The sequence below is a fragment of the Alexandromys fortis genome, unplaced genomic scaffold, assembly GCF_014885135.2.
Source record: "Alexandromys fortis isolate MF-2015 unplaced genomic scaffold, M_Fortis_MF-2015_v1.1 scaffold_21, whole genome shotgun sequence".
Classification (NCBI taxonomy): domain Eukaryota; kingdom Metazoa; phylum Chordata; class Mammalia; order Rodentia; family Cricetidae; genus Alexandromys; species Alexandromys fortis.
The window spans coordinates 13,724,927-13,748,117 of NW_026067905.1; the positions used below are offsets into that span (position 1 = coordinate 13,724,927).

The window sequence follows — 23,191 nt, forward strand, 5'->3', positions numbered from 1 at the left end:
AACTAACTAATACATTTTTTTTCCAGCCGTATTTAAACTTGAAACAGATAGAACTGTATGGCCCTTGATAAGAATCTATCGGGGTGGCTTTCTTCTGATTGAATTCCTCTTTCTACTGGGCATCAACACGTACGGTTGGAGACAGGCTGGAGTAAATCATGTCCTCATCTTTGAACTTAATCCAAGAAACAATTTGTCTCATCAGCATCTCTTTGAGGTAATAAAGCAGAGTCTCATGAATGTAGTTTGCAGTGACTGAATGTAGTTTGCAGTCTTGATGAGTACTCAAGTCCATCTTCCACTTGAAGATTGTTGGATTCTTTATTGTTTTTCTTACTTTTGTTTATTAAAGGTTTTTCTGTATAATGATAAGAAGTAACTTTCTTTCTTTTTGTGTTCCCTGTGCTTTATAGATTGCTGGATTCCTGGGGATATTATGGTGCCTGAGCCTTCTGGCATGCTTTTTCGCTCCAATTAGTATCATCCCTATATATGTGTACCCACTTGCCCTTTATGGATTTATGGTCTTCTTTCTTATCAACCCCACCAAAACTTTCTACTATAAATCCAGATTTTGGCTGCTTAAACTTCTGGTAAGTCTAGAAAGCTTGTGCAACATTTTTAGAGTAGTGTTGTTAGTCATTGGCTCCCTCAAAGGTCACTCATGGCTGCTGAATTGTACAGCCCATATGTGTGGTTCACATTGTGCCACATGAGTGGTGCCCAGCTTTAGGAGCAAAAATATTTTTGACAGATACTGGATAACCTTGAAAGTTTACAGCTACAGCATGCAGCTCTGGAAAAGTGCTTTGTATTTTTTTCCTCCAAGTGACCAGATAGTGAATTGATTTTGCAAATTATGATTATTTATTATTTTGTTATACAGGTTATTTAACCAGTGTGATAGTGTGTAGAACTTAGAACTTTTGGCTTCTTTCTAAAAAAATGAAAGCCAGGCATAGTGGCTTCATGTAATCCCTGTACTTAGGAGATAAAGGCAGAAGTATTAGAAGTCCACAGTCATTCTCAACTACATAACATAACCTGAACCTGTCCTGTTAAAGTTGTTCCTAATTGTCCAGTTGATGTGACTAGTTAGCCAAGCCCTTTATTTTAGGAGCAATTGGTTCTCCACCAAGCTGAATTTGAAGCCAACTTGTATTTTTTGTTTTAGTAACTTCTTTCTTTATATGATTTTGCATTCACTTTTTTGAGGTAGAGTCTACTTTTATAGCCCAAGCTGACTTCAGTGTCATGGTTTTCCTGCCTTAGCCCCAAGTCAGGGTTATAGCAAGTGTGCCACAGTGCTTGGCCTTTGCCCAATTCTTAATGATCTCAAAATCTTTTAACAGTGGAATAGAGAATGTCCTGGAAAATTATAGCTGTGTCATTTTGTGATAGTGTAAAGGTAGTTCTAAGAGGACTGATACACTCTTAAATGAAGCTGGCTTTATTTTTGAAGTCAATTAAGAAAGTTTTCATGTATATATTTCTTAGGTGATGGATTACAGGTGATAATAGAAGGAAGAATAGTGGTTAAAATGAATCACTGTAATTCTTTCCTCACCTTGTTCACCATACCTCTCTGAAAAATATAATTTTTATTTCTTTTGTTTTTTGTTTTTCCATAGGGGATTAGCAAACTTGTTTAAAATTTTAAAACTGAAACATACTACACTTGGTGGCTCATTCATGTAAACCCTGCATTCTGGAGGCTGAGGCAGGAAGATTGCCATGACTTCAAGGCCAGCTTGGTCTACATAGTGAATTTTAGAGTTAGACCCTGTCTGAACTTACACGCACGCACGCACACTGCCTAAAACCTAAAAACCTAAAACACAGCTTTCTTCCCCTATTTGTTTTGTTTTAAATGAAAGTGAATGCTTATAGCAACAAAGAAAATAATATGGCCAAATTTTCATGGCTTTTCCAAAGTTGAATATTATTATGAGAATTTTACCTTCTACCAAGATTTTTATTACAAATTAAAATTCTTCCTTTTTTCCCTCTTAGGAGTGGGGAAGACAACAAAAACTCAGGGCTCAGGATGTCTCAGTTGATAAAGTGTTTGCTAGCTGAGGCTAACCTGAAATTTAATTTGTAGACCAGGCTGGTCTTGAATTTGCAACCTTCCTGCCTCTGGAACATAAATTCTGGGATTACAGATAGACATGTACCAGAACCTAGCATCAGCATGCTTTTAGAGAAGGTGGTTTGGGTTTTAGGGGGAGAAGAAGAAATAGAGCTGCCATTTATCTCTTGAATATATTAAAAAATATTTTCTTAGATTAACTATACATGTAAAATCCCTGTAAAGTATTGGTTTTTTTAAATATTTGTTTATTTTTTATCTCTCATATGTGGGTGCCTTTATATGTGTATGTGTGGTTTGTGCTCATAGAAACTAGAAGGTGGCATTGGATCCTTGGAACATATAGATGGTTATGAGCTGCCATATGGGTGCTGGAAACTGAACCCAAGTCCTTCAAAAGAGCAGCAAGTACTGTTAGCCACTGAGTCACCTCTTCAGTTTATCTATAAAATTATTTCTAAATGAGGTTTTTTTGGAAGATTCAGGAAGCTTATTATAATAATCTCAGTGCAATAACAGGATGATGTAGTTGTGTATGTTGTGTGCTAAGTGCACAATTCCCCAGTGCATCCTTTACTTAAGTAGAAAGCCACAATTTCATGCATGGCTACTTACTCTGATTAGTAGAATGATCCCTGTTGAGTAGATGTTTATGTATGTGTCTGCAGTGTGTGTTAATAATGCAGATTGGTTGATTGAATAGGCTAGCAATGATGTATAAAAAGGAATCATAGACTAGTAAGGAGCACTCTTAGAAGCAATGAAATGTAGAAAGAAACACTGATTTGTTGCTTTTGTCTTATTGTTACCAAAACAAATAATATTACTGTGTATAGGTCATTTAAATTCAGTTGACATATTTATTTTATTCAAACTTCACTGATCCGATTAGTCCCTATAATGTCTGACAGAAAATTAATAGAATGTTTTCATTTTGCTATATTTCTTTGAAATTGTTTTTTAAAGATTTATCCAAAATAAAATGCTTATTTCTCTCTCTTTTTTTTTTAACCTCCAATTTTTAGTGTGGAAAACACATGTCATGTGATCATAATAATAAAGTACTTTTATGTTCATAGTTATATGGGAATATGTATTATATTCATAGTTATATGGGAATCTTTGAAATTGGCAAATGCTACCGTCCCTTAAAAAAAAGCTTAAGAACTTTAAGATACAAACTTACCGCAATATTAATATGTCTAGTCTAGTACAGTCTATTTATATCCATTAGTCTCTTTCCTACATCTGTATTTGCCCCAACTAGAATTTCAATTAGAAAATATAAACAAAGCCCCAGATTTCCAATAGTAACATTACCTTATTCTTCCAGTAAGCTAGCTCAAGATTTAAAATAGAATTGGGCAGTGGCATGCATGCCTTTAATCACAGCACTCAGGAAGCAGAGGCAGGTGGCTCTCTGTGAGTTCAAGGCCAACATGGACTACAGAGTGAGTTCTAGGACAGCCAGAGCTACACAGAGAGACCCTGTCTCCAAAAAAAAAAAAAAAAAAAAAAGTTTTAAAATAAGAGTCCTTAATTATATTATTTAGAGATCAGTTTCTAACCAATATTTTCTTTAGTTCTATAGTAAAATCATGTGTACACTCACATGAACTTGGGGGTCGAGGAGATGACTCAGTGGTTAAAAGCACAGGTTGCCCTTTCAGAGGACCCATTTTTTAGTACCAGCATTTATATGACAGCTCACAACTGCCTGTCACTCCAGTTCTAAGGGATCTGATTTCATCTTCTGCCCTCCAAGAGCATCAAGCACACGCATGGTGCACAGACATACATGCAGTCAAAACATCCATATGCATAAAATAATTTTTGAAGTAGAACTGCAAGCTCATATAGTATATATTTACCTTCAGCTATCATAGATTCTACATATAGACTTAGGTCCCATGCCCAAGATAACTCATAAAGTATTTGCAAATATTCTAGGAACTAAAATGCTGAGCCCTAGGCTAGTAACTTACCAATAACCCACCAGTGATATTTTTTGTGCATTTGTCTAAACATTCAGAATTAATTCTCAATTTCATAATGCTATTACTCTGGGAATCTATCATTTTAATCAAAGTCAGAGTAGAGGTAGAGTATTTGGAAGGCTTTGGCTAAGTAGAGAAAAAGAAGAGTTACATGGTACTCATTCAAGAAGAGGATTCAGATAAATCTGGAATGAGGTTGACTGTGTATAAATGTCAGTTAAGTATGACCTGTCCGTCCTCTTGACTTGCCTGTGACAGAAGTGCTTGTTCCCTTGTTTTCTAGGGTGTCCTTTTTAATGTGTCTCTATGATACATTTGCCACGGGGTGCTATATTGTATCTCTGTGCATTTATTTGCCCAACTAGACTGTGGGTCTTCTAAGCTTTTGGGATCACTTTTTATATCTACACGTCTACATACTTGACATACAGTAAAGACTTAAGTCTTTGTTAAAATTTTTACATCAATGCTTTTCTCTTGTAGTTTCGTACCTTTATCCTTTATTTCTTGTTGCATTGCATTTATCTGCTTCTCTTATAGAAACATTCTGGACTATCCAGATTTTGAGGATGAGGCTGGTGATTAAAATAGTAATGGAGGTTTGTCTCATGTCAGAAGGAAACAATTTCCCCTAGTCTGCCAATTTTGCAAAAGTCAACTACTAGAGAACTGTGGCAACTCCTTCAGCCAATAGCCTTTAAGATACCGGCCTACTTTGGGTGTGGTCACATGTATGACTTTCTGATCCTTTGAGGTTATATTGGAAATTATCCTCTTGCATTTGTTTCTTTGAATTATTCAAGTCTATTCACATCCTAGATTATCTCAAAATATTACAGTAGCTCAAAGCAGCGTCTACATACATGGACTGCTAAGACCTCATTCTGCCTCTTCCCTGTAAGGAAGTGTCCTCTCTCTGGAGCTTATGGTGCAATAGCATAACTTGTAACCTGGATTTTTGGACTCAACAAAATATAAGGGAGCTCTCAAGAGAATAAGTCATGGAACCCAAAGATACCAGCTCCAGACAGTAATATCACAAAGCCTGTATTATTATTTTGTGGTCTAGTTCCAGTTACAGTATCTGTTAGATGACTCTCAGGATTGAGTCATACCATTTAGTCCTGTGTCTCTCTGAAGAGAAATGCTAATGGGTTGAATTTGTCTACTAAATGAATATATCCAGAGAGCTAGAAATTTATATTCATTTTCAGAATTGCTACTTGACAGAGTAGTACATCATTATTATCTTACTCTTCTTTATAATAAAATCAAGGGAATCTGACAGGATAAATATAAAAGCTATCTGCGTCCATACTCCTTTGCATGGGGTCATCCAGGCACTCTCCACAACTTTTTATTCCTGGGGATGGCATTAGTGTCTGAGTCTTCTCTTCTCTGTAGTGCCGGTATTTCTCTCTGCAGTTATAATAGGTTGATATAGAGCAAGTCAAGATGAGTTTATGTTTAATGGAATAGCAATAGTACCTAACTTTGGAATCGAGCTGGGCATGGTGGAACACACCTATGATCCTAGCACTTATTGTGTAAAGATGGAAGGATTTCAAGTTAGAGGCCAACCTGGGCTACATAGTGAGGCCTGTCTCAACCTACTCCCCTTAAGAGGAGTTATTATAAAGATTGAGCTGTAGCAGTCTATAAGCCCTAAGAAAATATAGTTTTTTAGTTAGTGTTCAATATATTTGCTTAATAGATTGACCATTTTTCAGGAAGGTGGTAAGAGAGGTGATTTTGTGGTGAAATTCAGGGTTAACAAGCCATTACCATTACGTTAGTGGAATAAATATTACATAGGCTGGGGTTGCAGTTCAGTGATAGAGCGCTTGACTTATGCACAAGACCCTGTGTTTGAAACCCCATGCTGTAACAATGTCATTTAGGTTAGAGAATATGACATGCCTCAGCTGATATAACTACCCTTCCCTACCTGTATTTTACAGGCAAAGAAGAGCTTTGTATTTAGTTAGCAAAGTGCTTCCCTGTCCAGCAAATTTGCTTTGTAACCTAAATATTAGATTTCCTCTCTATATTTCGAGCACTTTTTTTTTTCTTGTCAGGATTTTACTCTGTAGCTCAGGCTGGCCATGAATTTGTGGAAATCCTGCCTTAGCCTTCTAAGTGCTGGTCTTACAGGAATTACCCACTCTGCCTTGTTTATTCTTCTCCTGATCTCTGCTTTTTTACCTGCAGTTCCTACCAGCAGCCCCACACACTCACACAGGCACACTGTTGTTTTTGCAGTCGTGCTTTCAGTGCAATCCCTGCACTGCTGCTTACCCCAGCCTTTGCTGCATGGGCTTTGTGTGTGTGTCTGTGCTTCATCAGCAGTGACTCTGAATGGTCAGACATCAACTGCAGAAATTTAATGTACGGTTTCCTGTTTCTGTTCTCTCTCTCTCTCTCTCTCTCTCTCTCTCTCTCTCTCTCTCTCTCTCTCTCTCTCTCCTTTCTTTTTCTCAGTTTCGAGTATTTACAGCTCCCTTCCATAAGGTAGGCTTTGCTGATTTCTGGCTGGCCGATCAGCTGAACAGCCTGTCAGTGATACTCATGGACCTGGAATATATGATCTGCTTCTACAGTTTTGAGCTCAAATGGGATGAGAGTAAGGGCCTGTTGCCAAATGATCTACAAGGTAGGCTATAATTTTGTATTCACACTGCTGAATTGCCAACATAAACCAAGAAATATTGGGAATGATAACTGTGACAGTTAAGGTCATGGTGAAAACTCATCCAATAACATTACAAATTTAATTAAATGTACTTGGCATTCTGTTAGCAATCTCCTGAACTGAAATAATTTGGATTTTAAATTGTGTTATTTTAGCCATCCACTTGCCAAGAAATTTACAACTTATACTGAAGAACTCTGCAGTTATTTCTCAATGTTACTGTGTGTTGGTAACTGTATCACAAATGCTAGAGTGCCAGCAATTAGTCCTCACAAAAATGCTTGGGATAGCATTGTAGGTACTGTGATCAAAGTACTGATTGCTTAGAATCAGGTCAAATGCCTTGGGAAATGTTGTGGTAGATTGCTTTACAAATCTTATTTGAAACCTTTATTTTTCTTCTGGCTCTTTACCCACACTTAAGGTAATGCCACGTTTGTATAGTTAGGAAGTTTGCATTCATCACAAAGATCTAATGTAGACAGGTCATACATAGAGCATCTACTCACAAAAGAGAATAAAAAATTGGGTGTGACAGCCTACCATGCACTTGCTATCCCCGCACTGAGGAGGCCAAAGCCGTAGGATAGTAAGTCCCTGTTCAGCCTAGGCTGCATAATGATGAAGCCCTGTCTCAGAAGTAAAAGCACAACAAAGCAGCAGTAAAAAATTAATAATGAACCCTATACCTTGTTCTTGATTAAAAGGGAGTCCATAGAACATGTGCTCTGTGTACATATTTTCTAGTACTTGGCATTTATAAAACTGTCTAGGTACCTGTGACTTTTGTTGGTTTTCCATATGTTTAACATCACAGAACAAAACAGTTTTTTTCTTCTTTTGATTCATAGACTCTTTTTCCTATAGTTTTATTATTGCACTTGAAAAAATATTAATTCTAGGATATTAAGAAGTCTAGAGGACAGATTTTTCCAGTAGTTCCTCTGTAATTTTTACCTTTTCTCATTGGCTTATCCACCACTGAAAAGCTTGAGCAAACAGTAAGTAGTTACATAGGAGAGAATGACTGAACCCATGGGGATGACTTGAATTTTATACGCTGATGGGTATTTGGACTGTGCGACTGGATGGTGTGAACAATTCATTCTTTTGAATTGTAATTTTTCCTTCTTCTTCTTTGAAATCTTCACAGAACCAGAATTTTGCCACAGATATACATATGGAGTGCGAGCCATTGTTCAGTGTATTCCTGCTTGGCTTCGCTTCATCCAGTGCCTGCGCCGGTACCGTGACACAAAAAGGGCCTTTCCTCATTTAGTAAATGCTGGCAAATACTCCACCACTTTCTTCACCGTGACCTTTGCAGCCCTGTACAGTACTCACAAAGGTATGCTGAGACTTTCAAATCTGAGTTGTTTCTTCCTGAGTCTGTTACCCTAGACCTTTTTGTGCTCTTGGTTTCCACTGAAGCTCCAGACCCTGATTATCGTGGTTTATCCTTGAATACAGTTTTATTCTCATTTCATTGTATATTAACAAACATCATTAACAAGAATCACAGTCGATCAGATAGGAAGAATTATGTTAATGTTCGAAAGCCTGAATTATGTTCAGTGGATTTAACCTATGAATGCCTTGGATTTTCATTTAGTGTTTTTTTAAAGATCTCCTTGTTCATTAATGAGGTTAGGAAATGGGTAGGTGTACAAGATTCCCTCTGGCAATCAAGTATATTTTTAATCGTTTCCCTTCACCAACTAGTAAGGATTGTTTCCAGCCCATTTAACTGCAAATTGAGTTCTCTGATCCCTCTATTTTCTTGTCTCCATGGCAACCTGCTATTACTTGCTACTGCTCTTCTATTGGGAAGAGAAAAAAAGCTTTTAAGTTCTGAGCCACATGCAGACACTCCTTTTGAATTTTTAACCTTTTCCCAAGAACTGTCAATCAGTTATTTCACTTCCTTTTACTAAAACGCATTACAGTATCAGCCCACGACTTAGCTACTACAATTTCTCAGCCGTAGGTGGCCCAGAAATGTGACTAATGGAAACCAGTAGAGTGATTTTAAATACTCAGGTAAACTGTTTTCAGAAACCATTTTTGTGAGGCTGTATTTGTGAGTCTTAATTCAGTGGGACAAAACTGCTGTTGCACTAGCATGTATCTGCTGGTCCTAAGAGTTAATAGTGTGAGATTGTTGTCCACACTATGATGTAGATTCTGTGCTTAGAATAGCATGTGCCATTCTGGTTAAGTGATAGATTTAATTTAGTACCTTGGTGAAGGAAAAGCTCCCATAATTTTTTTTGCTGAGGAATGCCACTAGTCTATTATTACTAGATAATTTATAAATCTGACAGTTGATCTGATACAAGATGCTTTATGGCTCCTCTTACTAAATTATCGCAAACATTTGCCTCTCATCTTAAGTAAAAATGAGCACCGCTATTTTGGGGTAAATATTTTATACTAACAATACATTCATTAAGAAGCTGACAGTTGCCAGGGCTGCTGGTGCTGTTCACACAAATACACAACACTCACCTCAGGAAATACAGCTCATTCTTGGTCCAGACATAAGTGGTGATAACCTGGGAGCACAGATGCAGGTTGCCCTGAAAGACGTGTTTCACTGGACATAGTTACATGAGAGTTTGCAGTTATAGAACAAAGAAAGCCGTAAGCCAGGGCATTTACTGAGTGCTTTGGCGGTGGCTGCAAGTAGGCAGGCTACAGCAAACCAAGGGAACACTATAGGTCTGGGGTGTTGTCAGCTTTTAGATTGGTAGGAGCTGGTGTTCTGCTGAAATTAAATTTTCGGACTGGTAACTCATTCAGGAAAATGCTCGCTGTACAAAGTTGAAGACATGAGTTTGGTCCCCAGAACCTATGTGAAGGCCGGGCCTGGCAGCAGGCACCTGTAATCTCCACTCTGGGAAGACAGACACGGGAGGATCCCTGTGGCTTGCTCACAGTCATATCATCAAGCTCTGAGCTAAATCAGACACTGTCTCAGAAAACAAGGAGAGAGAAATTGAGGAGAACACTGATACACACAAAGAATACATTTTAAAAATTTTGATAGTCACAGGGATGTTCAGACACAGGAGTAGACAATGAATGGCTTTAAAGGGACTGAAGACAGTCTAAGATAATGTGGCTCAACACTAATAATGTGTCTTCAACACTATCTACAGTCACACACAAAGTTCAGCCATTCAGCCTTGTAGAATCCTTTAACACAGGTATGACTTTTCTTCCCCCCCCCCCCCCCCGGGAACATCAGTTTATACTAAAAACTATATATATAGTTTTTTTGTTTTTTCAATACAAGGTTTCTCAGTAACTTTGAAGCATGTCCTGGAACTTGCTCTTGTAGACCAGGCTGGCCTCAAACTCACAGAGATCCGCCTGTCTCTGCCTCCCAAGTGCTGGCATTAAAGGTGTGTGCTACTACTGAACTATATTTTAATGTGATATAGTTTTACATTGGTGTAAATGTATTTACAGTTGTTGACTTACCTGCTGCATATATATGTAAACTGATACTAAATTATATCCTTTCACTAGAAGGTATTAAGAGAAATTTTTCCACTTTTTTGTAATTATTGAGCTTTGTTGAGCTGTATACTGAGGAATGGTTAAAATGCTAAGTTTTATGGGTTTGGAAACTACATATTTTGAAAGACTTGAAAATAGAGTACTAGTTTGTATAAGCAGGGTACTGGGAAAGCACAGAGCACAAATCTCTAACCCAGCCTGATAGACCACAGATGAAAGATGTTTAGATGACATGTAGCTAAGGATGGACTTCTGATCCCCCCGCTACCTCTGCCACTCAAGTGTTGGGATTCCAGATCTGTGCCACCACGCCTGTCTCTTCATTTTTATTTTGTGATACTAGGATGCTCAGGGTCTTGTGTGTGCCATGCCAGGCAAGTACTGTATCACTGAGCTTATCCCAGCCTTACCTTGCAGTGGAGGGTAGAAGCAATTCTGTTTCCTACTTCTGCTTGCCTTGGCCTCATTTGTCATGGCTGCTTTTGTTTCACAGAAAGCCATATCTTTACCTGTATCTATTTACTTCACAGATTTATTGTAAGAATTGCACATGGAATTATATTATAGACTGGTATACTACAAAAATGGGGTGAATGGGAAAAGAACAGCTCCCTTTGCTGACCAGTGCTGATGAATTTCAGGACAGCTAGGGCTACACAGAAAAACCCTGTCTCAGGAAAAGAGAGAGAGAGAGAGAGAGAGAGAGAGAGAGAGAGAGAGAGAGAGAGAGAGAGAAGGACAAGGTCTCACATAGCTCATGCTGGCTTCAAATTCACTGTGTATCAAGGATGACTGAATTTATGGTCCCCTTGCATCAGCCTCCCTCTTGAGTGCTGGGATTACAGGAATGTACAATACCCAGTTTTATGTTGTGATGGGGCATCAAACTCAGGGCTTCGTGCATGCTAGGCAAGCGCTCTATACACTGTGCTGTATCCCCAGCCTTAAGTTCTTTGATTTTCTTGGGCAGTATTCTAAGAAAACACAGACTTTAGAAATAATTACTGAGTCAAAAGAATCAATTCAAAATGACTAATTATATACTTTTCTATGGAGTGCATGTGCTGTTGCAAAAGCTACATTTATGAGGAAAGAAGAGTAAAAGATCGTGACATAACCTTGTTCAGACTCAGATCTGAGTCTTTTTAAAAAACTAGCCTGCCAGGGTTACCATAGTAACAGCATTATATTAAGTGCACTTTCAAAATTGTTACAGAGGTTGTTTCTTATGTTATGCTGCATGATTTGTAAAAATGGAGGTGTAAGCATTCACCCTGCACCTAGAATCATTTTTTAGAAGGTGAGGGTTTAGGCAGCCCATTTAGGAAGATTAATATTTCAGTTAGGCCTCTTTTGTTGTATAAAAAAAGAAGCACATTTGAATTAATTCAGGGCATTTTATTTTCTGTCATTGAGTTTTAGAGACAAAGGAATTCAGCTAGCAGCCAATCTCTGTGTTTAAAAATTCATATTTCATTACATGACCATATTTGAAACAGCTCCTTACAAGTGTTGTCTTGGAATTGGGATTTAGAGGAGGTGAGGAAATATTTTAAATGGGTTTTGGTTTCCTTGAGGTTTCTGGGCTTTGCAAGAAAAGATCTTTGGGAAGTATAATAGCAGAAAGACTGTGATGTCATTACTTCTAACAAGTTGTATTTCATCTCGTATTGCATTTGTAGCTCCTAAAATTCTGTACTCTCATAAATTCTTAGTGGAGTTAGACCTGTGCTATTCACGTAAATATATGGAGGGGTGCTTTCACTCCACATTCCCTGACTTTTGTGGACAGGGTGGGATTCGCTATAAAGTTTTTGAAAGAGCGTCTCTTGAGTTGATTTACATCCATGTTATTGGTGCCCAGGTCTCATCTGAATCCCCCTGTGCATTCTGAAGGGTGTTATGCCTCCCTGTGAGGTTTCCCCATCAGCAGTTAGTGCCTCCTGTGCAGTGGCCACTTCATTATTTTGAGTGAACACACACAGTCCTGAAATGCTGTTTCTCTGGGGTACAGCTAGTTGCTACTCTCTTGCTACCCTGAATAATAGGCTTCTAGTCCACATTTTAATCGTCTTATATTATAATAGAAAGAGTAATTGTGGGTTTTTTTTTAATTCTTTGGGGAAATTTTTGTTCCATTAGCTTTAAAAGACATACGTTCAATTAAAAAAGAAAACTCATTTGGATAAATGTTCTCATTTTTGCCTTGATATTTAAAGTAGTTCAAAGCATTAACCCTTTTGGAACTTAATATATTCTGTTGTAATTTCCTTATAGAAGGAAAAACTGTTTTACAGTCTATATAGACAAGATTGGCTAAAAGACCTGTTGATATCAGAAAACAAAACAATAAGATACTGATTTCTTCTCGTTAGTAACTTAATGCTCTTTGCCATTTTTGGCTATCGTTGTACTAATTTTCAAGTGATGTAATTGTTTCTATATATAAATTTATATATTTTCTACATGTGATAGATATATATGTATATATATATATTTGAATAAATTAAATCTTTTTACCTTCTTTGTCACTTAAAAGACTTTTAAAAAAATAACACACATTGACACCTTGATATCATTTTGGTTTTCTCATCACATTGGTTTTCTTAATTGTTCTTACAACTCATGAAAACAGCATTTCCTATATGTCGTGTTGCTTTAATAACACTAATATTTGTAATATTTTATTGCTCAGAATTATAGGATTGTTGATGCTAAAAAGAAGCAAAGGAGCCAGTCGGTGGTAGCACACGCCTTTAATCCCAGCACTAGGGAGGCAGACACAGGTGGATCTCTGTGAGTTGAGGCCAGCCTTGTCTACAAGAGCTAGTTCCAGGACAGGAGCCAAAACTACAGAGAAATCCTATCTCGAAAAACCAACAACAAACAAACAGAAAGAAGCAAAGATGAAAATTATTTTAATTAAACTTACACAAAAATGCCTGATTAGAGAGAAATTTAAGGCGTGATAGAATTTTTAATTTTCTTTTTTTCTAGAAAAAAAAGATGAGATCACATTTATTTATTAAATGTTCGTGTAAAACTATTAAAAACATCTTTTACTCAAGATAAAGTCCACTTACACAGAGTCTTAAAACCTTTAAAACTTTAAGCATGTGATATATATATATATATATGTATATATAATTTTACATTGATGTTATCAATGAAAAACAATGAACTTACTGTGTCTACATATTTTTAGCACAAAAAGAAAGGCAAAAAATAAGTGAGCAAATAGACTATAAGGGCTTATTCCTACTATATGTTGTGCTTTAGGGAGAGGGAGAGATTTTATATGGATCTCTTCCAATTGTTTATGTAGTTCACTACATTAAGTATACTTACTCATCAGCTGTTGCTACATAATCAACCCAAAGTTTGGTAAGTAAAATAACTGTAATTTCTTCTTGCTTGAGCCTCTTTGGGTCAGCTGGAAATTGACTGGAATAGGTTGGGCTCATATGTTAAGGCTGCCTCTGCTGAACTATCTTATGAGGACGTTGTTCTCACTGTCGTTTGGGGTAGGTCTGTTCCATCTGTGCTTATTCTGGAGCCTCACCTCATGGAGCAACACTTAGAAAGGAATCTGACATGGCACTGAGGAAGCAAGTCCTACTGCACAAATACATGCAGAGCCTCTCTGCTCACCATCTGCCTGCTTCTTGTTAGCCAAAGGAACTCACAAGACAGGTCCAAAGACGTCTGTCTTTTCTAACACTAAAACAAGTCACCAAACCCAACATCACTGAGGCAAAGAATATTCTTGTCTTGGAAATAAGGATGAGCTGAAGGGAATGAATATTTTTTAGCTGTAATCTAATCTACCATTATTTGGAAAACAATATAAATTGATTCTTTAATTGGCAAAGGACATAAACATAATTTTTCAGAATAAACACATTAACAGTGTTTCAGTTCACTAATAGCAGAGTAATGCAAGTTAAAGTAGTATTGATGGGAGAGTGATGATGTTCGCTGCAGGGTAGGTTGGTGAGCAGTCCCTCTCTGGTAATTGGTTATTTGTTTTATTAAGAGTCTGGCATGGTAGTGCATATCTTTAATCACAGCACTCAGGAAGCAGAGGCAGGCAGATCTCTGAGTTCAAGACCAGCCTGGTCTAAAAAATGAGTTCCAGGACAGCCAGGGCCACACAGAGAAACCCTGTCTCGAAAAACCAAAATATATGTCTTTTATTCTAGACATATATTTATAACTAGAATAAATAGAGGAGTTGTGAAAAATTAAGGCGTGTTCATGGCATTATATGCCATATAACAGTGTAACAAGTTTGTAATAGACTTAGTAGCAGCAGCACCTGAAACATTACACAATAGCTTGCCAAAGGATAATGCCATTTTCTGCAGAGTAGATGAAGACTAGTGAGTGCTATCACAGTCTACAAACCAGGTGTGATGAATGGCACATGTTTGAATCCCAGTGCTGAGCAGGTAGAAACAGGTAGATTGACAGCTTATGGCCAGCCCACCAGCACTACTTGGCAAGTTCTAGACTAGGAAGAGACCTTGTCTCAGGGAGTAGAAATAGCCCCTGAGGAAGGGCTCCATGCATACAACACAACACAAAAAGAATACCTGTATTATCAAATGTAGTATTTATGGGATACATCTATGGACTGGACATTATTTTAATTTAACATGTACTAACTAGCTTAATTCATAGCAATCTTGGATATTAAAAGCAAAGCTAGGCAGATTTTTGGGTTTGTTTGGTTTTTTGTTGTTGTTGGGGGTTTTTTAGTTTTTTTTTTTTTTTTTTGGTTTGCTTTGGTTTGGTTTGGTTTGGTTTTGGTTTTGGTTTTTGGAGACAGGGTTTCTGTTTGTAACCTTGGCTGTCCTGGAATTTACTCTGTAGACCTGGCTGGCCTTCAATGAACTCACAGAGATCCACCTGCCTCAACCCTCCCAAGTGCTGGGGTTAAAGGCATGAGACACTACCACCCGGTGCTGGGAAGTTTTTAAGGTGGCATTTTATTGAGTATTGCTAGTGAGGAAGAGTGGTCATCATTCTTTTTGTGTTTGTAACTCCACTTCTGGAAGAATGAACAAATGAGGATGTATAGCCAAGAAGGAAGGTAAGGATGGAAAGTTACTAAAAGGAAACATCAGGATTGGGCACACTGGCTAAACTGACTTGACAGGATTCTTACCGAAGGTTGACATAGGTTCTCTGATGCCTGTTGGAGACTCTAAACTTAGCAAGATGCTTGCTACAGGTAGGTGATATGGACCTATAAATCCCAGATGCTAGGGTTGGGGCCTAGAGAGAATAGAGAGTCCTAACTAAGCAGGTTAAGGAGAGAGTCTTTCATACAGATAGCCATTTGATCTTCATGTGACAAGGAAGGAAATTAAAAACTGGATAAGATATTTGCCAAAGTCTTACAGCTAGGAAGTAGAAGAACCTATGACTATGTATAGAGAGAGTGTACCTCCAAAATCAGCTAACAAGTGGGTAACAGAGCTAGAATTTACATCAAGGCCTTAGGATTATTTTTGTTGTACCATTTTTCTAAGTTTGTAGAATGCCCTGAGCACTACCCAGTGACACAGTGTTAAAGCCCAGGTAAACAAAACAGAACCAGTCTGGTACAGTAGCATGCTGTCATTCCATGGGACAAAGCTGTCTTTGAGAAAACACGGAAGTACAGTGACCAAGAATGATATAAGCTGTATTTATAAGGAGATACCCATTTCCTGGTTCTTGGCCCTAAATGCCACATCTACCGAACACCGAGCCAGGAACTTACCTTTCATCCTAACAGCCACAGCAGTGGTTCACACAGTGTGGAGTCAGCTCCAAGTTCCCCTTCTGCCAGAAAAGAAAAGTTACCTATGCATCAGAGGAAAACAAAAACATTAATGCTCACCCAGCAATGATCATGCACACCTTCAATCCTAGCACTCAAAAGGCAGAGGCAGGTGGGTCTTTGTGAATTTGAGACCAGCCTGGTCTACAGGGTGAGCTCCAGGACAGCCAGGGCTAGCTACACAGAATAAACTTGATCTTGGAAAATGGAAAAAAAAATTAATGCTATTTCAAGTAGTGAGAAAATGATTTAGCATGAGTAATTTGCTTAGCGTTGTGTTCCTTTTACATTTTTATTTCATCATTATTATCTATCTATATAATGGGAGAGCATTGTGTGCCATTGTGTACATGTGCATGTCATAAGACACCTTTGTGGAGTCTGTTTTCTCCTTCTACCTTTACCTGAGTTCCAGGCATCAAACTCTGACAGTCAGGCTTTCACACAAAGTGCTTTTTCCCTCCAAGTCAGCCTACTGGTCTGTATCGTGCTCTTATTTTATGGTTTTAAATTTGCTTCTTAAGAACTGTCGGCGGGGAGGGTGCTAGAGAGATGACTTAACTGTTAAGAGTAATGGCTGCTCTTCCATCAGACCCAGGTTTGACTCCCAGCACCCACATGGTGATTCATATTAGTCCATAACACCAGTTCCAGGAGATCCTATGTGCTAGTCTCTAAGGGCACCAGGCACACAGATGGTGTACAGACATACATGCAGACAGAACACCCATACATGTAAAAAAAAATAAAATATTTTTTAAAAGGAACTATCAAAAAACATAGGGGAAGTTTGCTATTATGCTAATAAACAAGACATGTCATCTATATGCTTCTTCTAATGTAGTGGACAAAATGTAACTTTACAGCTTGTATGCATGCGTACATGCATGTGCGCATAAACACACACACACACACACACACACGGGATTGAACCCAAAGCCTTGAGTATGTTAAGCACATATTTAGACTGAGCTACACCCTTAGCCTTTTCAGGTACCAATGTATACCTTTTACCCATCTTTGGTTGAATTTGCTATTACTTTTGAATTTGTTGTTCTTTATATACTTTAATAGAAGTCATCAGATAGTGTTTAAAATAAGTTTTGCCATGTACAGCTTTTTATTCTCTTAACATGGCCTTTTTCAGGGAAGGGTTTAGTTCATCAACATTTCCTTGTATGGACTTTTTTTTTCAGTTTTAAGAATGACAACTCTTTACCTAAGCCTAGGTTTTTCTTCTTTTATCTCAGTCTTTTTATTATTAACATAATTTTTTGTTGACTCTTTGGGAATTTCACATTGTACACCCCAATACCAAACTCATTTCCCAGCCTTTCCATGTCTGTTCTCAACTCTTGTAGCTGTCCCCGAAAAAGAAAATTTCAAAAATAAAAATAATTAAAACAAAACAGAAACAAAACCACTTCGCTTCTCCATCTTTCCCACCTCTCCTCACATCTTTGTTTGTTGTAGTGTCATTGGGAGCTGTGGTGTTTCTTACAATAGGCCTTTTTGTCCAGTTAGCTTTACTAGCAAATGTTCATTGCAATGAGTCATTGGTCCGGTTTAAGGCTTCTGGTACACCATCAATACTGGACGCTTACCGAAAACCCTCTCAGATATCCTGCTTTTGCTCTGAGTCATGGACATCCTGCTGCTGTAGTTCCATAGGACCAGTCCCCTTCATGTGCTCCAGCAGGTCATAGATGGGGTAGATGTTGGGATGGACCAACTCAAAACCATGAATATGTGCCTTGGTGGTAGCAGAGTTCAGTCTGTGCCACTGGGACCACCCCCCCATCCCTCATGTTATGGTTTAAGACAGATCTCTCGTATACATGGTAAGAGGTGGGGCCAGCCCCCCACACACACACCCAATGGGACCAACTCTTATTGCAGCAGCCAGCAAGTGGGGTGGCCAGTTGGCCCATGGCAGTCGAAAGTTTGGGCCAGCTCTTGTGTGCCTATGCCCCTGGGGCCAGTTTAGCTGAGGCAGTCAGTGAGAGAGGGGCAGGACCAACTCTCTAGGGTCCAGGCCACCTGGGCCAGCTGTCCCATAACTCCCAGTGGTAAAACAGGCCACAGACATTAATACAGACCCCAGCTGCATGAACCAAGACATGACCCTCAGCTGCAGCTCTGGACCAGACGTCATGGTGTCTGGTGGCAGCACAGGTCACTCGGGTTAATATGGCCTCAGTAGCAGCATGGCCCTTGGACATCAACGTGGCATCAGTGGCAGCCCAGACCACAGGCATCCATATGACCTTCAATGGTAACAGAGTCCATGGACATCAGCATAGACCATGCACTGACCTAGACATAGCCCCAGGTAACAGTGTAGGCCACCCATAGCAGCCTGTTCCTTACCACTGTTGAGTCTTCAGTTCTGTTTCTCTCCATAGCACATGAACTGTTCCGCTTCTCTTTCTGTCCCATTGTCTGCCACTTACCTGTTCATCATAGTGGCACCCACCAGGAGGGCCTGCAGCTGGCTTCTGCCCATCAGGTCTGTTGGGAGCCCTCAGTCTTACATTTTTCTCATCCTATTTTTTATGTTTTACAGGTAAGCCCGTGGTCTATTTTGACTTAATGTTTATGTATAAGTTACAAAACAGTCAAAGTTTATATTTGACCTATGGTTATCCTGTTTTAGTAGCACTGTGTTGTTGAAAACGGCCGTCTCTGTTCTATTGAATGTCTGCTTTCATATCTCTGTCAGAAACAAGTAGGTATTTTTTTGTGGATCCTTTCCTGAATTCTCTTTAGTGTTTTCTGTTTGCCAGTATCACACAGTCTTGATTCCTGGAACTGCATAGTAAATATCAAAATTTGGTAGACTGATACCTTACCTTACTATTCTTTTTTTAGATTGTCTTGCCTATTTTAATTCCTTTGCCTTTTGTTATTAATTTTAGAATTATGTTGAACCTGCTTATAAGTTTAAGAATTGGTATCTTGTCTGCGAACACACTATACTAATTTAGATATTCTTTTATTTCTTTCATTGGCATTTTATAATTTTTGCTTTATACTTATGCACAGATATTTTATAAATGGAGGATTTTTTTTGAGAGATTGTAAATAATACCATGGTGTAGACTGTTCATTTTCCGGCCACTCAGACTTGAAATAATCACACAGAAACTATATTAATTACAACACTGCTTGACCAATAGCTTAGGCTTCTTTTGAACTAATTCTTACATCCTAAATGAACCCATTTCTATTATGCTGTATAACTCCACAAGGCTATGGCTTACCAGGTAAAATTGCAATTGCAGCATCTTTCTCCTTTGGCAGCTACATGGCATCTCCTTAACTCTGCCTGCTTTCTTTCTATAGCTCTGTTTGGATTTCCTGCCTGGCTTTATTCTGCCCTGCCATAGGCACAAAATAGCTTCTTTATTAACTAATGGTAATAAAACTTATTTGTAGCATACAGAGGAAAATTTCACATTACCATGGTTTGGGATTTTTACTTTCAAAGGTTTTAAAAATATCTAAACTTTTTACAAGAAAACTATAGGTTTGCATTCAAGTTTGAAATATATATTTATTGGGGCTCGAGAGATGGCTTGGCAGCTAGGAACACTTATTACTCTTTCAGAGTACCAGAGTTTGGTTTTGACTTTAACTCCAACTCCAGGAAACCAGTTCCCTCTTCTGACCTCCACAGGCGTCCACAACATGTGACAGATACACATATACATAGATAATATTAATATATATTCATCATTATTTTAAAATGTGTCTGTATAATTTTGTATATGTTGCACTCTTTACACAGTTTTTCCAGCATTGTAATTAGGATGTTAATACAGTCAAGGTAGAAAATATTTTCACTTGCACAAGTATACCTTCAGTTTTATCATATGTGTTTAACATAGAGATACAGTTTCATTTCATATCCAGAGAACTGGTTGTTACATTTTAACAAAAAAAAAAAAAAAAAAGGTCCTTACATAGTTCTGGGTGCCCTGGAACTCACTCTGTAGACAAGGCTTCCCTCGGACTTAGAGAGATCTGCCTACCAATGCCTCCCAAGTGCTGAGGTTAAAGGTGTACACCACCACCTGGCCTATTTTCCTTTTCTCATACTGCTCTTGATTCTGTTCTTAGAGTGAAGCTGGCTTCATAAAATCAATAGAAAGGTATTCTCTCCTTTTTGGAAGAAATTGTACAAGATGTGTATTCTTTAAATATGTGGTAGAACCATTCTGAAGTCCTTTCCTTTGGGGGACAGAGAGGCTCTCTGTGTGGTTTAGGCTGGCCCCAGTCTTCCAAGTACTGGGATTGTGGGCATGTACACATGCCTGACTTGTTGGGAGTTTTTAAATTTGCAAGTATTTTTTTAAGTTCCAGTCCAGCATGTTCCTCTTTATTCTTCTAAGCCATTTTGCTGTTGTCTTCCACTTTGAGAATTGATAGGAATCATTTTCTGTCAACTCCTTTCTATGTTTATTTCTCTAAAACTGAAATTCTTTGCAGTCTTTTTTTCCAGTCTCAGGAGACAAGGTGTCTTTTTTTTTCTGTGCTGTGCTTTCACTTCCTGTCTGGAGTCTGACTGTGGAAGTCATCCTTGTCTCTGTCCTAAACGCCATCATTGCTGGGTCTTTCCTTCAGCCTATACTCAGGAGACCTCCACCCTCAAGCAACTCCTATTCCACACCAAGCCATCTAACATTATTGCTGTGTCTTTGTTCAGAGTAGTGGTCTGCTTCTCCACACTATCTCCATTCCTTTCATCAGCAGTGTTGAGGAACAGTCACAGCATACTTGGGGACTAGGGCTGTTGCTCTTGGTAGAGTGCCTAGCATGCACAGGGTTCAATCCCAGTACTACCAGTTTGTAGAAGTAGAACAGGGGATGTAGCTTACGTCTCGACTGTTTGCCTACCAGCTGCATGCATCTGATAATGCACTTGAAGTTACCTCAACTATCTTTTCTCTCTATTCTTATCGTTCCCTCTTTCCATTTTTCTGTCTCTCTTTTTTCTGTTCTATTCTTTTACTTTCCTTCGTTCCTCCCTCTCTTCCTTCTGTCTTTGGCATTGGATTCAAACTTGGGATTTCATATGGTAGGCACTAAGCTTTATAAAACACCCAAAATGTGTCTACTCTAAATTAAAATATTCCATAGGTATAAAATACAAACTAGATGTTGGGGGCTTAATATAAAAAGGAATATAACATATCTCAATTTTATAATGACTAAAATATTTTGCATGTGATGAATTAAATAAGATGTATTATTTAAGTTAATGTGTTTCTTTTCACTTTCTCTAACATGGTGTCTAGAAATTATAGCATTGTATCTGTAACTTCTTTGAGTTTTTTATGTAGCTGCCCCTCCTCATCTCAGACCTTCTCTGCCTGGACACTGCCTGAATACTGTCTGAAGGAGCTCCTCCCATCTGCTGTGTCACCCTGTTCTGTTTCCCTCGTGGTCCTTTCACTGTCCACAATCTTCTTGTTCATCCATGCATGTGATAATGATCTCCCCCACTAGACAGCAAGACTCGATGAGGCAGGAAATTTGTCTGCCTTTTAGTAAAAATAAGATTCACTGCTATGGACCTAGCATCTAGGATGATCTCTGGTTCACATTCAGCAGATGCTCATATGTTGGATGAATGGTTTCCACTCACTGGAAATGGTTCTCTCTGCACCCATAAACTGTTCAGCTAAGTCCCTTTAAGAGTCAGTTCAAGGAGCAACTCCTTCATGAAGCTTTTCCTAGCTGTTGCCTCTCCCAAAAGCCACATTCTTCCTCCATGCACAGGTCTCTGGTTGTGCTTACAAATTGGTTTTGCCTGCACCAACTCTCCTCTTTTAAATGTAGCCTTTACTTGGTCTTCAGCACATCCCTAATTCTCCAGAATAGGTTACCCAGGCCACATTCTCTCTATAGAACGTACCAAAGAACACACTTCTCCTTAGAAGTTAATCTTCGGTGCTATATCCATATAACAAATAATGTAAGTTACAGCCCTTTGTTGAATAAAGAAATTCCTATACTATTTAATATTATAAAACCAATACATCATTTATAAAATCGTCATGCTGACATTTATTTTTCTTTGTCTACTTTCTTCCCTCCTACTTTTAAAGAAATTTATAAGCTTCATGAATGTGATACGTGCATATACATTGAAGCAAACACTATACACCAAAATAAAATAAATCTTGTTTTCGGCTGGGCGGTGGTGGCGCACGCCTTTAATCCCAGCACTCGAGAGGCAGAGGCAGGCGGATCTCTGTGAGTTCGAGACCAGCCTGGTCTACAGAGCTAGTTCCAGGACAGGCTCCAAAGCCACAGAGAAACCCTGTCTCGAAAGAAAAAATAAATAAATAAATAAATCTTGTTTTAAAAAATTTGCAAGCAAAATATAGATATATAGAGATAGGTAGATGGATGGATGGATGAATGCTTAGGTAGATAGATATGTATTACTATATAAATATACATTTATTACTATAATTGTCAAATAATACAGAAATAAAGCTAGAATGAGTTCCCTCATCTGGAATAATCATCTTTGTCGTTGCTATAATCATCATTTTATATACAAAAATAATTTGAAATAATATATGTATAGTTGTTTTGGTTTAGGGTTTATACAAGGGTGGCTTTTTTGAAACAGAATCTCATGTATAGCCCTGGCTTGTCTAGAACTCACAGAGATCCACCTGCCTCTGCCTCCTGAGTCCTAGGATTAAAGGTGTGTGCCGCCACTCCCTGGCTGGACTTTGTTTTGTTGTGAAGGTTGAATCCAGGTCCTACACTTTCTGAGCATCACTCTAACCCAGAGGTAATCCTTTAGGTTCTATAGATAGTGTTTAAGTAATTTTTTACATCATCTTAGAAATATTTTCATGGCACTCCATAGCTGCTAGAACTTCCCTTTCACTTTGAATGTGAAGCACACTGTGGTACAAAAGTTTCTTGAACTGCACAGTGGTGGTACACACGCCTTTAATTCCAGCACATGGGAAGCAGAAGCGGATGGATCTCTGTGATACCAGGCCAGGCCAGCCTGGTCTACAGAGTGA

At 38.4% G+C, this 23,191-nt stretch overlaps 1 protein-coding gene across 1 annotated transcript in view; it reads left to right on the forward strand.

Annotated features, from left to right (window-relative positions):
* Window positions 1-23,191, forward strand: part of Xpr1 (xenotropic and polytropic retrovirus receptor 1) — a 144,506-nt gene that overhangs the window by 98,993 nt on the left and 22,322 nt on the right. The window contains exons 8-11 of the mRNA XM_050135156.1: window positions 27-217; window positions 414-593; window positions 6,571-6,742; window positions 7,935-8,129. Of these exons, the coding sequence (XP_049991113.1) occupies window positions 27-217; window positions 414-593; window positions 6,571-6,742; window positions 7,935-8,129 (738 nt within the window). The remainder of the gene's footprint in view (window positions 1-26; window positions 218-413; window positions 594-6,570; window positions 6,743-7,934; window positions 8,130-23,191) is intronic.